The sequence below is a fragment of the Mercenaria mercenaria genome, chromosome 17 (assembly GCF_021730395.1).
Source record: "Mercenaria mercenaria strain notata chromosome 17, MADL_Memer_1, whole genome shotgun sequence".
In the NCBI taxonomy this organism is placed as follows: Eukaryota; Metazoa; Mollusca; class Bivalvia; order Venerida; family Veneridae; genus Mercenaria; species Mercenaria mercenaria.
Genome location: NC_069377.1, coordinates 40557870 through 40574477, shown reverse-complemented (window position 1 = coordinate 40574477; position 16608 = coordinate 40557870). Strand labels below are relative to the sequence as shown.

The window sequence follows — 16608 nt, the reverse complement described above, 5'->3', positions numbered from 1 at the left end:
ATGCTTTATATCAAGCTGATCAAAATAAACCAATGAAAGTATGCAATAAAGTTAGAATTTCATCAGTAAAGCTCGATCCTCAATATTTTCTACCTCTACTAAATAAACACAGCTAAATACTAAGTAATTTTTTTCTTGTAATGGCAAACAGTCTAAGGCTTGTCCCTTAATCTAACAAATATTCTTTCTTAAGGATATACAACTGCAAATAAACGGATCTATATACAGGGCAATTTACCTTAGGTTTTTTGTAGAATCCAGAGAGATACCATTTTACAACTGACTTTATTCTGGTATATGGGTCTTCTTGTAAAACAGCCCTAAGAAAGAAACATATAAACATGGACATAATTATAAAGGTGACAGCAATGATTTTAGCATTATCTAAAATGCATAAAGCGATGACATCCGAAACCTGTTCTAAAGTATACTTTGCTACTTTTGGAAAATACTTCAGACTGGATCTAAGTTTTGGACATATTAGACTATGAATTGTAAACCTGCAACAGTTGTATACTTTTCCAAACTTACAACTCCTGCCCCCCAATCATGCCAAAATCTGGATTTTATGTTTTTAGGTCTGTCTCATGGGGTAATTTCGAGGTTAGTCTTTAACTGGTTGTGGATTGATTCTAAAGAAATGGTTATTAAAATCCTCCCGTCATGGCCAAAACTAAGCAAGTGATGCAACTGAAGTATTACTGAATATCTTCACATACTTTTGAACTTGACCTAAAGACCTCCCCTAGAAAATCATGAACTTTTGTGATCAAATGGTCTCTGATAATAAGTACCATGTAAAATATGGCAAAAAAACCCAACAAACATTGTAAACAAGGAACCAATCAAATAGTGAAACATCAGGTACAGACCATATCCAAAATAACCTATTATCTGGCAAGACAATGTCTGATCAGACAGCTATTGATTATTTTGATGCTCTCAAGTTCTGCATAAAGATTAAATTAACAATTCAGACAGAATTTTTGCCACAAGACATAAAATACACAGACAAGTTATTAATTGCAGAAGATTTGTTGAAATTCACAGTATCATCCTGAATCTACAATACAGTGAAACCTGTAAATAAAGACCACTCTTGAAATGGCCAAACACAGATCTTTGTTTGAAGGAGATTAACCCTTACCCTGCTAAATTTCTATAATGAACTTGTCTATCTTTCAATTTGGACAGTACCATTAACTGTGAAAAGGGGTGCTTACCAAAAAGATACTGCATGAAACGCGAACAGTGCAAATCATGATCAGACTGCACGGATGTGCAGGCTGATCATTATCTACACTGGTCGCAAAGGCAGAATCAATCGTGTCCCGCATGAGAAGGGTTAAAATAGACTAGCAGTCTTTGAAGCACTGTGGGCATTGTTCAAAACTGGCCTTTGTTCACAGTTGATTTTCATTCAAATGTAGTCTTTAAGTATGTATAAATGTACATTAATCAGTCTGTCCAGATAAATAAACACAAGCACAACCTTATCAGAGAAAAGAATCATGAGGTGTCTATGGTTCTCTAATTGTTCATATCTGTCTCTACCAAATGCATTAATAAGCTGAATAGTTCTTTTCTCCTTTTCTGTTCAAATGCCACTGTCATTTTCTCAACTGTTTTTGTGCCAATCTTCTTTTTATTTCTAATTTATGTAAGTTCAAAATCCTTATAAGATTTACTGACATCTGATTAGTATTGTTTACACAAATTAAGTCATGAGGCAATTTTCAGGCTTAATTGTGGAGGAAGACGCAATGTGCCTCATCAAACAATGTTTCAGACCGGGACTGGCACTTAGGTAGAAACACTGGCCCTTAACAAGCCAGCTGGATAGCTTCATCTTTTGAAAGATTTCAACTGCAGGGTTTGAATCTACAATAGTGAAGGGTCAGTGATTTAAAGCCATCATCCTTCGCCACTCCACCACGGAGGCCTTTAGAATTACCGATGTCTATCAAAATAACTAAAAAGAAAGCAAGAACTTACTCTGATAGAATATCACAGTGGTAATAATAGTCTGTTAACTTGTCCAAGAAAGAACGAGGTTCGAGGATAAAGGTTGGAAGCACGACTTTTGACAGGTCCATGCCCGGTCTCACCTAGTAAATACATGTAACTGATTTGAACAGTGATAAGGAAAATATTACTTCTCAATCAACAATACATCATTTGTTTACTTTTTTGTGAAATTTTACACTAATTCTTGTGTAATACAAGGAAGTTGACAGAACAAATAACTTTGACATCTATTATCTGATCTACTAAGTAAACTATCATATGTGGCATATTACTTCCAAACTGTAGTAACATCTTTAAATACATCTTCCAGATGTCATGTATCAGCAACCTCTGCTCAGCAACTATAAATCTGCTAACTCAATCAATTTAGTTCAATCGAAACAGGAATAAACTTTAAACTTTCTACAGCAACAAGGCCTACTCAACAATAGAAATTGAAGGGGAATAATATTCAACCTTTCTAGAGAAACCTCATCTCAACAACCATACATATGTCATCAATGTTCCAGTGAAATCTCTCCGGTGCATACAAAATTTATATGTGTTTATTGTACTGATTTTGCTATGAAAAGATTGATATCTTATGAGGAAAAAAATCTGCCTTTCTATAGAGATGTCTGTCCTTCGAAGCTGACATGTACAAAAGTCAGCTTGTAAGTTAGCTCAGCTCAGCCAAACAGGTGTATAAAGTACCTACTTGTTTTACAAGTGTCCAAATAATACTTTTATTCTCATCATTCACTTCCTCTGTCTGACACGAATCTCCTTGCTGTAAATATATAATAACTAGAAGATGTTTTTGTATAAAAGCGCATGTCTCCCCCAAAGCATAGCAGTAACAAGCAAGAAGTCAATAGGGGACATGAGTGAAAATCAAACAGACACTGATGGTCGTCTTAGTGACTGAAATGCAATAGGGATCATCTACTAAGCATTTCCAATCATCCCATGAAGTTTAAATGTACTGGGTCAAGTGGTTCTCAAATTATGGATTGAAAACGGTTTTCCATCTTCTGGCCCCTGTGACCTTGACCTCTGAAAGATGGCTCCAAGATCAATAAAGGTAATTTCTTAGGATGTCCAATCATCCCGTGAAGTTTCAACGTTCTAGGTCAAGTGGTTCTCAAGTTATGGATCGGAAACGATTTTCCATGTTCTGGTCCCTGTGACCTTGACCTTTGATGGAGTGACCCCAAAAACAATACTGGTCATCTACTCTATAAGCCCAATCACCCTATCTAGTTTGAAGGTTTAGGTGAAATGGTTCTGAAGTTATTGATCCGAAATGAAGTGTGACGGATGGATGGACAGGCAACAAAATATTAGGACTGAACCCTAATTCTGACCTTGACCATTGAGCAAGAGCTCTAACCTTGTTCTTGTTATACAGAATATTTATGCCAAGTTATCTGAATATTCATCAGTGTATAAAGAAATTATAGACTGGACCAACTCATAAATTCTTAATGGTGGGGCATAAAAAAAACCTTTTAAGCTGAATGTCTCAGTTCAAGTCTTCTCATAGAGAAGTAACTTTAACAGGTCTTGATATTTCTTCTCAAGTCTGGTTCTTACTTCTTAAAAAAAAAAGTTAATGCAAGATCTGTTGGAGAGCTTCATTTTTTAAAGTTTCAAGTATGTATCATTCTGCGCTGACCCTACAATTTAAAGTTAGCAATTCAAAATCAAAATATGGGATAGTTACGGCTCTATATCAGATATATATTATAATGAAAGAGTCAAGCCATCCTTGTTTCTGTAATTGGATATAATTCTATAGCTTTTAAATCAAAAGACTTTTTCCTGGAAAGGAGTAATACTCAGTTTTCATTTGCATACAAAAACATTTCATGACATCAAAGGATTTTGTGTATCTAGTTTCATATTAATGTTCAGTAGCTGGTTAGTTGGTATATGGAGTTTTATTGCCCGTTTCCAACAGTTTCAGTTATGCAACAGCAGTTAGTTAACCTAACTAGTATTCCTTGAGTATGTAGTGTAATTGACAACTTTCCAAGATGAATACATGATGGAGGATACATGGAGGGTAAATGACCTTTAGGAGCAGATTTTCAAAATAAGCTTTAAAGCTTCATACCCGCCCCTTTATGCCTTTACTTGTAATACTATACATGTTCAACAAATATGCTGATAAAATTTTGTTTAAATCAAATGATCTTGGACAAATTGTATTCTGTCAATCACCAGAACATATGCCTCTCTCCTGATCAATCATATGATCCCATGACAGGAACTTCTCTACTCTATCTATTTGGGTAACCGGGGATAATGTAGGGTTATATGCTTAGAATAACTGTTTGCAAAACAAGCTGAACAAACAATGAGAAACTAGAGCTGTCACAGGAGTGACGAACTATACCCCCACAATACAGTCTTGTCACAGAAGCAAGCAAAGGCAAAGTCTAACCTCAAAATCAAAAGGTGTCATCTGCTGGTCACAATCAACCTCCCTATTAAGTTTCGTGATCCTAGGCCAAAGTGTTCTCAAGTTATTGTCCGGAAACAGTTTAACTGTTCCGGGTCACTATGACCATGACCTACTGACCACAAAATCATTAGGTGTCATAACCAACCTACCTATCTACTTTCATGATCCTAGGCCCAGGCATTCTCCAGTTATCGTCCCGAAACCATTTAATTATTCCAGTCACTGGGACCTTGACCTACTGACATCAAAATCAATAGGGGTCATCTGCTGGTCATGACCAACCTCCCTATCAACTTTCATGATCCTAGGCCCAAGCATTCTCAAGCTATCATCCGGAAACTGTTTAACTGTTCCAGGTCATTGTGACCTTGACCCTTGATGTAATGACCTCAGTCTAACTTGACCTGTATTTTAGAATGTGTACCAAAATTTATGATCCTAGGCCCAAACGTTCTGAAGTTATCATCTGGAAACCATTTAACTGTTCAGGGTCATTGTGACCTTGACCTTTGACCTACTGACCTTAAAGTTAACTTGACCTCTATGGTGTTACACCTATGTACCAAAACTTTTTTAAATCTGTCAAGCCTTTCATGAGTTATTGTTCGGAAACCATGAAAACCAACAGACTGACCGACCGACAAGCTCATTCCTATACAACAAAGAGTATTACTTAGAAACATTTCTAACCTGTCCCAATTCTTCAACAGCACACATTATATATGGTGTTTCTGACGGTTTCGATGACAAAGATGATGACCTTACAACCTCATCAAACACACGATCGTCCTCCTCCTCTGACTGGCTGGAATCTGAGGCCGCCTCTTCCCTGTCAGTCTTGTAATCTTCATCCAAACCTTTTTAAGATAGAAGATAAGAGATCTTTGCAAAATACATATGCTTCCCCTTGACAACCTGTCCCTTTATGGCATATTGCTGATAACCCTTATTTTTGAGAGAAAATAAGGGTTATCTTTTATGAGCCAATTTTGGAATGGGAAAATCAGTTTTGTGGCTATCAATAAATTTCTTTTAAACATAAGACTGTATGATGAACTGTTGGATGCTAGTTTCAGAGCAGTATTTACCAAAACTCAATCAGTCCCCCCATATCACTTTGTACCATGCCATCCACCAGCACTGAACCTGTTAAAGGCACTGACCTCCAGACTTTGGCAAAAAATGATATTTCTTTAAAACTGAAGTTTGGTCATATTATGCACATTAAAATATGACTTTTTGTTTCTTAACTATCTTAAAACTGCCAAATCAAGAGAAAAAGAAGATGCCCAGTCAGTAACTGAAAAATACAGCCTCTATCACCTCAGATGACCCATACTCAAATTCGACCTAGATTTCATTAAGGCAATCAACCTGACCAAATTTCATAAAAATCAATTGAAAAAAACAGTCTCTATCGCATACACAAGATTTTTCTTTAATTTGACCTAGTGACCTAGTTTTTGACCTCAGATAACCCATATTCAAAATCAACCTAGATTTCATTAAGGCAATCACTCTGACCAAATTTCATGAAGATCAATTGAAAAATACATCCTCTATTGCATACACAATGTTTTTCTTCGATTTGACTTAGTGACCTAGTTTTTGACCCCAGATGACCCATTTTTGAACTCGGCCTAGATTTTATCAAGGTAATCATTCTGGCTAAATTTCATGAAGATCATTGAAAAATACAGCCTCTATTGCATACACAAGGTTTTTCTTGGATTTGACCTAGTGACCTAGTTTTTGACCCCAGATGACCCATTTTCGAACTTGGTCTAAATTTCATCAAGGCTATCATTCTGACCAATATTCATGAAGATCAATTGAAAAATACAGCCTCTATCGCATACACAAGGTTTTTACGTGATATGACCTAGTGACCTAGTTTTTGACCCCAGATGACCCATTTTCGAACTCGGCCTAGATTTCATCAAGGTAATCATTCTGACCAAAATTCATGAAGATCAATTGAAAAATACTGCCTCTATCGCATACACAAGGTTTTTCTTTGATTTGACCTAGTGACCTAGTTTTTGACCCGAGATGACCCATTTTCAAACTCGGCCTAGATTTCATCAAGGAAATTATTCTGACCAAAATTCATGAAGATCAATTGAAAAATACAGCCTCTATCGCATACACAAGGTTTTTCTTTGATTTGACCTAGTGACCTAGTTTTTGACCCCAGATGACCCATTTTCGAACTCTGCCTAGATTTTATCAAGGCAATCATTCTGACCAAAATTCATGAAGATCAATTGAAAAATACAGCCTCTATCGCATACACAAGGTTTTTCTTTGATTTGACCTAGTGACCTAGTTTTTGACCCCAGATGACCCATTTTCGAACTCGGCCTAGATTTCATCAAGGTTATCATTCTGATCAATATTCATGAAGAAGAATTGAAAAATACAGCCTCTATCGCATACACAAGGTTTTTCTTTGATTTGACCTAGTGACCTAGTTTTTGACCCGAGATGACCCATTTTCAAACTCGGCTTAGATTTCATCAAAGTTATCATTCTGACCAATATTCATGAAGATTAAATGAAAAATACAGCCTCTATCGCATACACAAGGTTTTTCTTTGATTTGACCTAGTGACCTAGTTTTTGACCCGAGATGACCCATTTTCGAACTCGGCCTAGATTTCATCAAGGTTATCATTCTGACCAATATTCATGAAGATTAATTGAAAAATACAGCCTCTATCGCATACACAAGCTAAATGTTGACAGACGACGGACGACAGACGCCGGACGACAGACGCCGGACATTGAGCGATCAGAAAAACTCACCTGAGCATTGCTCAGGTGAGCTAAAAACAAATAATTCTCATGTGTTTCAATAACATATATTCTGTCCGTAATTAAGTTTCAAAGCTTTCTGAAGAAATACAGCATTAATTACGATACCTCAATTTTAATTTTTTTTGTTGTCACACAATCTGGAGCCCAATGCCTTTGTGATAGACTAAAGAATTTAACGCGTCATACTATAAAAAGTGAATTAACACTTGGCACTGGTCACTCCTGTAAAGTTTGGTGGAAATGTGCCCTAATATGAGAAGAGACCAAAACATAAAATTTGAAGAATCAAGGCCATACTCAGCTGAAAATCACCTAACCAGAACATGCTTATGGTGGTGTTGGAGCAGTTGTGTGAACAAGGTTGCATACTACAGTCAGTCCCAATCAAAAGCAAAATTCAGAAGTTGGCTTGCTGCATGAATCAAACGATTTACCACACTAACACCAGAATACACATATTCCCATGGTGATGCTGGATCCTTTGAAATGTTCATTAGATATTTGAAGATGTGTATTGTGATTTTAGATCAAATTTTTTACTTAAGATTATTCTCCTCTTCTTTTGGATCCCATTTTTAATAATTCTACTTCTATGTGAGATTCAATTCGAACCATTAGAAAGCATAAAATAGAAAAAAGTCTTACACCATGAGATATGGCACATATATATTCTGCAATTGTTAACTGAAAACCATTTTTCGTCTCAAGGCCATTGCAAGTCTTTCATCTACTACTATTTCTTGATTTAACAAGAGCTGTCTCCATAGGATGACACATGCCCCCGATGGCACTTTGAATGAATAGTTATGGCCAATGTTAGAGTTTAGGACCTTTGACCTACGGACCTGGGTCTTGCGCGCGACATGTCGTCTTACTGTGGTACACATCCATGCCCAATATTTTTAAAATCCAAGCATGAATGACAAAGATATGGACCGGACACGCCCATCAATGCACTATGTTGAAATATGACCTTTAACGTCTAAGTGTGACCTTGACCTTTGAGCTACGGACCTGGGTCTTGCGCACGACACGTCGTCTTACTGTGGTACACATTTATGCCAAGTTATTTGAAAATCCATCCATGGATGACAAAGATATGGACCGGACACGAATGCACTATCATGAAAAATGACCTTCAACGTCTAAGTGTGACCTTGACCTTTGAGCTACGGACCTGGGTCTTGCACGCGACACGTCGTCTTACTGTGGTACACATTCATGCCAAGTTATTTGAAAATCCATCCATGGATGACAAAGATATGGACCGGACACGCCCAACTATCATGAAAAATGACCTTTAACGTCTAAGTGTGACCTTGACCTTTGAGCTACGGACCTGGGTCTTTCGCGCGACACGTCGTCTTACTGTGGTACACATTCATGCCAAGTTATTTGAAAATCCATCTATCGATGACAAAGATATGGACCGGACACGAAAATTGCGGACAGACTGACAGACCGACAGACTGACAGACGGTTCAAAAACTATATGCCTCCCTTCGGGGGCATAAAAAAAAAAAAAATTGTAAGAAGGGGATGGGGGAAGATGTGTAATGCATCTTCAGTGCGCTTTTGTCTACATCCTTTAAGCACAAGCTTTGAAAGGCAGAACCAACCTTGATTTGCAAAATGTTTTTCGCAGTCACTTTCATCCATGCTGTCACCCCCATCATGTTCTTGTTCATTGTCATGGTGACTTGGAGGTAAAGAAGAATCCGACATCTCTGCTTCATTTTCAGCAACAAGGCCATTTCCCTCCATACTGCCAGTGCTATCCTTTTTCATAGATCTCATCAACAAATTTGTACAGCGAAGGGATAGTTCTAAAGCATCCATCCAACATTTTCCTGCAAGATAGAAGTATTCCTCTGGTTTGATAACTAATGAATATAATCAACTTTTATTCAACTTTTAGTCCTGATAAAAACAACAATTTATAATTGTCTGATCTTCAATGAAACACATACAGCAAAAACATGTATATATAACATAAATGTCTTGGAGAGTTTAACAAGAAAAGTTATGAAAGATGGGTTGTAGAGGGTGTAATGATAATAAATAGCATTTTTGTCATATTTTGGACTTTCTGTTGCCATAGCAGCCATACCTGTTGTAAAAGAATGTTCCAAATAAAAGACTGTGCATGTTCACCATATATACAAAGTTTTGTGAAAAAATATCTTTTACTTTTAAAGTTACTGCAGGATCCCACATTTAGTGACAGATAAACTGACTGATGGACAAACTAGGTCAAACCAGAAGTCCCCTACAGTGAAACATGGTAGTGGATAAAAAAAGTTTTGTGTGTGTGCGTGTTGGTAAATTGAGGGGGAAGGAAGTGAGTTGAAGGGATACTTCAAGCTGGGGTCAGTAATATAGGCGATGGGGAAGATAATACATTATAATACAGAACAATTTGTTGTTGGAGTTTAACATCACTCAGACACCATTATAAGTCATATTACAGGTCACAAGAAAATTTTCAAGCTTTTCAGGAGACCCAGGTAGAATCACTGACCTTCCATAAAATTACAGTGAAATCAGGTCAGCAGTGTCTTAAGCAGCAATCCATGGGAATGAAACAATCTGGGTGCTTAACCCAGGTAGCATGAAATTAGAAAATGTCAACTTGACTGGCTACTTTAGGCAAGTTACTGGTTAACACAGGTGGTTGCCATGACAGTTTCAAATGGACATGAAGAGAGAAAACCTACCCCATCCCTTGGTGGCAATGTTTTTAATAAAACTGGAAAATTTACATGTTTTCGAACTAAAGAAATCTGGCTGAGAGTCATCGGAAAGGACTTGTCATGAAATTATTTTGGAATTTGGCCAGCGATTTTTAGAAAAATTTCCATAACTAATGGTCACAGAAAAAAACTAGCCCCTCTGCCTTGCAATCACATTTTTTTCATAGATCAACATGATCTGAAGGAATACGATACAAGGTCACCCAAAGGACATTTCAGAAATAAAACCCTCCATTTAACCATATAAAGAAAACTAATCCCACCCTGTCGGCCATGTTTTTCTAAGATATCAAAATGATATAAGTTGATATTAGTAGTGATATTTTGAAATCAGGCCAGTTATTTCTTCCTTTTGGTTGTCATGTCAACCAGAACTATGCATCCATGACCAAGGTTTGAAAGAATATTAAAGAGGACCCAACCAAGAAACTGGCTGAAATTTGCTTGGTGGTATAACAAGAGAAGTTCATTAAATATATTGTGGACAGACAAACGATGGGACATCTAACAATCCTATAAGCTCACCATGCATAAGCTAAAAAAGTTCTCATCTACTCAAGTGTCTGACCACAGGAAAACATAGCACTCTAATGGCTATTTCAAAGCTTCTATCAAAATGTACGGCCATGAAAGGTTCATATAATATTGTTTCAACATTGACTTAGGACTATTAGTGAAAACAATTTACCTGCAGCCTCTGATGGAGCCCTGAATATCAAGTAGGAATAAGGCAGAGGTTGAACTATGGCACCGATGGTCTCTCCTTTTGGTCCCTATAATATAAAATAGTGATAAATCATAAGCATTCATTGTGGACTAATATTTCATGACTTCCAGGTTTCCCAATCCATGAAACCAAAATATGCAAAACTAAAATTAACATTTATCTTATCTTGCCTGAAACCATATATTTAATATGATTTCAGAGTACATTACCTGAAACTGGTTTGTTTTATTGCGAAAATAAATCATAGTGATTTTCTAGATTGTCAAGGGAGGTTTATTCCATCAAATAATTATTGTTACAGAAGATTTCTCTTTTCCAACAATCACAAATTAAACACTTTCCACTTTGTGAACACTGACCATGATTTAAGGCACTATCTTCCACTCCGATCTGATTGAATTTACAGTGTTGTAAGTCTAGTTTACTGGACAGAGGTGTATTAGATAGAAACAAATGGTGAAATATATAGTAAATTCATTCTGACAGATATTTGTATTATTTGGATATGTAGAGCAATCACATAAATTACCGTATTTTCCCGAATAAACGCCCCCGGGGGCGTTACATTTTCCAAAGAGGGGGCGTTCATTTGAGGTAAAAAAATAAAAAATGAAAATTTTTACAAAACTTAAAAACATCGTTCAAACCAACTGTAAAGTGTTTCTGTGTTGTTTAATTCCCCCAAAACATAAATATTTGGCATCCAATTTAATGCTTAAAATTATGCATTTAAATACGGTACCTCATGTATTCCGTGACACGCTCGCGACATTACACATTACGTCATAATACCCAAACAGCTGTGTACTCCGATAATATTTCCCTTAGTACATGCGGGTAGCAATACACAATGTCAGTGGTTTGACACGCTGCTATGTGTCGGCTTTTAAATTAAAAGTTATTAAAACTGCCAAAGAAAAGGTTAACACTTCGCCGCAAATTTGTTTAAAGTCGTCAGGAAGCTTGTGTGCGGGTGGTGCAAAAACAAATCAACAATGGATTTACCGTTTAATTTTCTATTTGATGATTGGGTACGTACCGTACTTAGTATAAACGTTTGGATTACGTACATGGACTGTTTAAAAGTGTGTTTAAATTCTAATACATTGATACTTACTGTAAATTACTTATTATGTGACTTATAAAAATGAGGTAGGTGATTTTTTTTTCGTTCTTGTTGACTTTTTTCCCCTCCAAAATGGTGGGGGGGTTAATTAGAGGGGGGGGGGGGGGGGGGGGGGGGGGGGGGGGGGGGGGGGGGGGGGGGTTGGGTAATTCGGGAAAATACGGTAACTGTGAAGACTGGAATTTGTTTGTTATACTGCAGTTATTTTTCTGCTGAAGTTAATATATTAAGAAGCTGATTTTCTTCAAAAGAAAACAACTGATCAAAACTCTGAAGGAGGTATCTGCTACTCTAAGTACTGTTTCAGAGGTTACATTGTACAGTAATTTTTAAATTTATAATGTAGTAATAAAATTCTTCAAAAACTTCTGATATTTCTAGAATAATATTCAAAGAGACTTTGTTACAGTTACTTCCAATCATTTATTTGTTTGATTGGACTTAAAACATCACAACTTGGGTCGTACTGAGAATTTCTAGCTTTTTATGGTAGAGGAAGACTCAAGGCTTCCTTCTTGGCATCATTTCATGTACTGTAAGGCACCTGGGTAGAACCACTGACCTTCTGCAACCCAGCTGGAGAAAAATTTTACACCTAAAGAAGGGTTTCAAACCTGCAGCAGAGATTTGAAGTTTACAACCCTTTAGGAAATGTTGCCAGAAAAATTAAGTGACCCTTAGTGAAATGTCACTTATCCCAATAAAATTAAAAATATTCAGACTTTTATTGGATAATTTATATCAATGAGCAATGGTGTTCAAGTGTTTTATGATGTTGTAATACATGTGTCATCATCATGATGTGCATGTTACAATTTAGACAGAAATAATCTACTTACTCATTGACTATATTTGTCTGCATTATCATGTTCAAGTTACAATACAGTTCAAAATTATCTTATTACTTATTCTATGACTGTTTCAATTCATTTAAACTACTATCCATGCTTCTCAAATCGGATACAGAAGGCAAACAAGATAGTGAAAATAAGATGTTGTTATATTTGGACTGGCTTGCCTTATTAACTGTCATGATTGTAACAAAAAAAGTGAAAAGTGAACCACAGTCTCGTTACAACCAAGCTCTACTGAACATGACCTTTCTGCTACTGAATCTGTAAAGCAACTACAGGAAGACTGTTATCATTCTTTGCCCGGTAATTTAGATACAAACCTTTGTTGCCCATATGGACTGATCTAGTGGATGGAAGATTTTAAAACAGAAGCCATCTTTCTTTGAAGGTCGCTCAATTAATCTACATGTATTCAGCAGTACTGTTCCCACCCAATGATTGCTCTGCAAACAGAAAAATCAAAAACTATAACAGAGTTTATAACTCTGAAGGATGTATACATTAAGCTACAGACTAAGTTGGGAAAAGGATCATCAAAATTAGAAGTTTGTAATGGCATTTTTCTATTTTCAGCTCTTACAACCCTTATGTGAAGTGAAACTTAAATAACATACAACATAAAAACTCCATCAGGGTTCATACAAAAAATGCTGACAAAATTTTCAAGGACTTTCCAAGCATTTAGCTTGGATTTTCAAGGACTATCTGACGGTGACAAAATTAATGAAAGAAATTTTTTTGGACTATTTTTAATTTTTAAGTACTTTTCATGCAACAGCTCAAAATTCAAGTACTTTTCAAGGCTGTGCGAACCCTGTCCATGGAAAAATGCCACAGCTACTCAAATGCTTGGCTTTACGAGATACCTCAGACTACAGACAAACACCGCTTGTTTGAGCATCAGATTACAAACAACGCTTGTTTGAGTGTCAGACTACAGACAAACACCGCTTGTTTGAGCATCAGACTACAAACACCGCTTGTTTGAGCGTCAGACTACAGACAAACACGACTTGTTTGAGCATCAGACTACAAACACCGCTTGTTTGAGCAGCAGACTACAGACAAACACCGCTTGTTTGAGCATCAGACTACAAACACTGCTTGTTTGAGCGTCAGACTACAGACAAACACCGCTTGTCTGAGCGTCAGACTACAGACAATCACCGCTTGTTTGAGTGTCAGACTACAAACTACGCTTGTTTGAGCGTCTGACTACAGACAAACACCGCTTGTTTGAGCATCACTGTGTTTAGCACCTGGGCTGACTTAAGCAATATATGTGTTCCTCAAGAGTTTCTCTTAAACATTCTATGCCTAGATCATGCTCAAATCCCTGGATTCTTTGGGCAGTTTGCTCATCCTTTACAACCTCAAGCGATCAGCATTTTACTGTATATAGAGTACAAGTGGAGAGGTAAAGAAAGCCCTAGACAGGGTGAATGTTCTTCATTTTACAAAAGACTTATTAAATGAAGTCATTTGTCTTCCTGCTGTACAATGAACAATTTGGTCTTTCAATCAATGTAACCCTACATAGGTTTGACTGTACCTTTTGTTTTTCGCTCTTGTATAAAATCAGCAACCCTGGCTTCAACACGCACCACAACTTGGTCCAACTTTTCAATGTTCCTCTAACCTTCAGCCAATCAGCGAGAACAATAACTGACGGGTCCTTGAGTGTGGTCAACAGCTCTTGTGCTGCCTGCTTCTTCTGGCTACGATAATTTCGCTTCTGTTCCTAAAATGGTACAAAGACATTAGCATCTATACTGTTTCCATTAGTACACTGGCATCAGGTTTAACAGATGGAAAAACTTTTATCACATGTTTGACGTCGCGGGAGGGTAATAAAGCCATTAAATAAAAATGATAATACTCTAGTGTAATAAAGCTTTGACGTCGATGTCATTTATAGTATAGGTGACGTTGGTCAAATTGTCTTGTTTATATAGTAAAAGAAAGTCGATTTTTTTTGGGTTTCGACAAAAAAGGCTAACTTTGAAAAGTCACATTGAATTTTTTAAACTGTTTAATAAAATTGAAAAAAATGCTCGGCAGACCTCGCATTTTATTATTTTATTCAACTCATTTAATAAATTCAATATAAAAAGACACTCATGTCCTCTATATACACTTAAGTTGTTGAATATATCTGCTACAGCACTATATCTATCCTTGTTGCTTTCCCTTAAAAAAAAAAGAGGCAAAAACCAGAGCTGTATATAAATATACAAATCTGGAAATGTAAACAGTAACATCAAGCAAAAGTTGGTATCAAACAAGAGGGCCAAGATGGCCCTAGGTCGCTCACCTAAGAAACACTCCATAACAGTGTAAAACATGTTTGACCTAGTGATTTCATGGAAACAAATATTCTGACCAATTTTCATTAAGATTGGACCAAAAAATTGGTCTCTTGCGATAAAACAAGCATTTTCTTAGATATGACCTAGTTTTTGACCCAAAAGACCCATGTTCAAACTCGACCTAGATTTTATCAAGGCATCCATTCTGACCAAAATTCATGAAGATCCCAAATGAAAATACAGCCTCTATCACATACAGAAGTTTTTTCTTTGATTGACCCGTGACCTAGTTTTTGACCTCAGAGACCCATACTCAAATTCGACCTAGATTTCATTAAGGCAATCAACCTGACCAAATTTCATAAAAAATCAACTGAAAAAAACAGTCTCTATCGCATACACAAAATTTTTCTTTAATTTGACCTAGTGACCTAGTTTTGACCTCAGATAACCCATATTTCAAACCGACCTATTTTCATCAAGGCAATCACTCTGACCAAATTCATGAAGATCAATTGAAAAATACAAACCTCTATTGCAACACAATGTTTTTCTTCGATTTGACCTAGTGACCTAGTTTTTGACCCCAGATGACCCATTTTCGAAATCAGCCTAGATTTTATCAAGGTAATCATTCTGGCTAAATTTCATGAAGATCAGTTGAAAATACAGCCTCTATGCATACACAAGGTTTTTCTTTGATTTGACCTAGTGACCTAGTTTTTGACCCCAGTGACCCATTTCGAACTTGTCTAAATTTCATCAAGTAATCATTCTGACCAAAATTCATGAAGATCAATTGAAAAATACAGCCTCTATCGCATACACAAGGTTTTTATGTGATATGACCTAGTGACCTAGTTTTGACCCCAGATGACCCATTTTCGAACTCGGCCTAGATTTCATCAAGGTAATCATTCTGACCAAAATTCATGAAGATCAATTGAAAATACTGCCTCTATCGCATACACAAGGTTTTCTTTGATTTGACCTATGACCTAGTTTTTGACCCGAGATGACCCATTTTCGAACTCGGCCTAAATTCATCAAGGCAATCATCTGACCAAAATTCATGAAGATCAATTGAAAAATACAGCCTCTATCGCATACACAAGGTTTTTCTTTGATTTGACCTAGTGACCTAGTTTTTGACCCGAGATGACCCATTTTCGAACTCGGCCTAGATTTCATCAAGGTTATCATTCTGACCAATATTCAAGAAGAAGAATTGAAAAATACAGACTCTATCGCATACACAAGGTTTTTCTTTGATTTGACCTAGTGACCTAGTTTTTGACCCAAGATGACCCATTTTCGAACTCGGCCTAGATTTCATCAAGGTTATCATTCTGACCAGTATTCATGTAGATTAATTGAAAAATACCACCTCTATCGCATACACAAGGTTTTTCTTTGATTTGACCTAGTGACCTAGTTTTTGACCCGAGATGACCCATTTTCGAACTCGGCCTAGATTTCATCAAAGTTATCATTCTGACCAATATTCATGAAGATTAAATGAAAAATACAGTCTCTATCGCA

At 36.6% G+C, this 16608-nt stretch overlaps 1 protein-coding gene across 7 annotated transcripts in view; it reads right to left on the bottom strand.

The window, feature by feature from the left end:
- Positions 1 to 16608, bottom strand: part of LOC123537091 (oxysterol-binding protein-related protein 8-like) — a 148338-nt gene that overhangs the window by 12345 nt on the left and 119385 nt on the right. For all 7 annotated transcript variants that reach the window (XM_045320648.2, XM_045320647.2, XM_045320651.2 and 4 more), the window contains 8 exons: positions 14310 to 14498; positions 13078 to 13200; positions 10739 to 10823; positions 8917 to 9147; positions 5168 to 5334; positions 2726 to 2797; positions 1996 to 2108; positions 239 to 320 (listed from right to left, as the gene is read on the bottom strand). In XM_045320648.2, the coding sequence (XP_045176583.2) occupies positions 239 to 320; positions 1996 to 2108; positions 2726 to 2797; positions 5168 to 5334; positions 8917 to 9147; positions 10739 to 10823; positions 13078 to 13200; positions 14310 to 14498 (1062 nt within the window). The remainder of the gene's footprint in view (positions 1 to 238; positions 321 to 1995; positions 2109 to 2725; positions 2798 to 5167; positions 5335 to 8916; positions 9148 to 10738; positions 10824 to 13077; positions 13201 to 14309; positions 14499 to 16608) is intronic.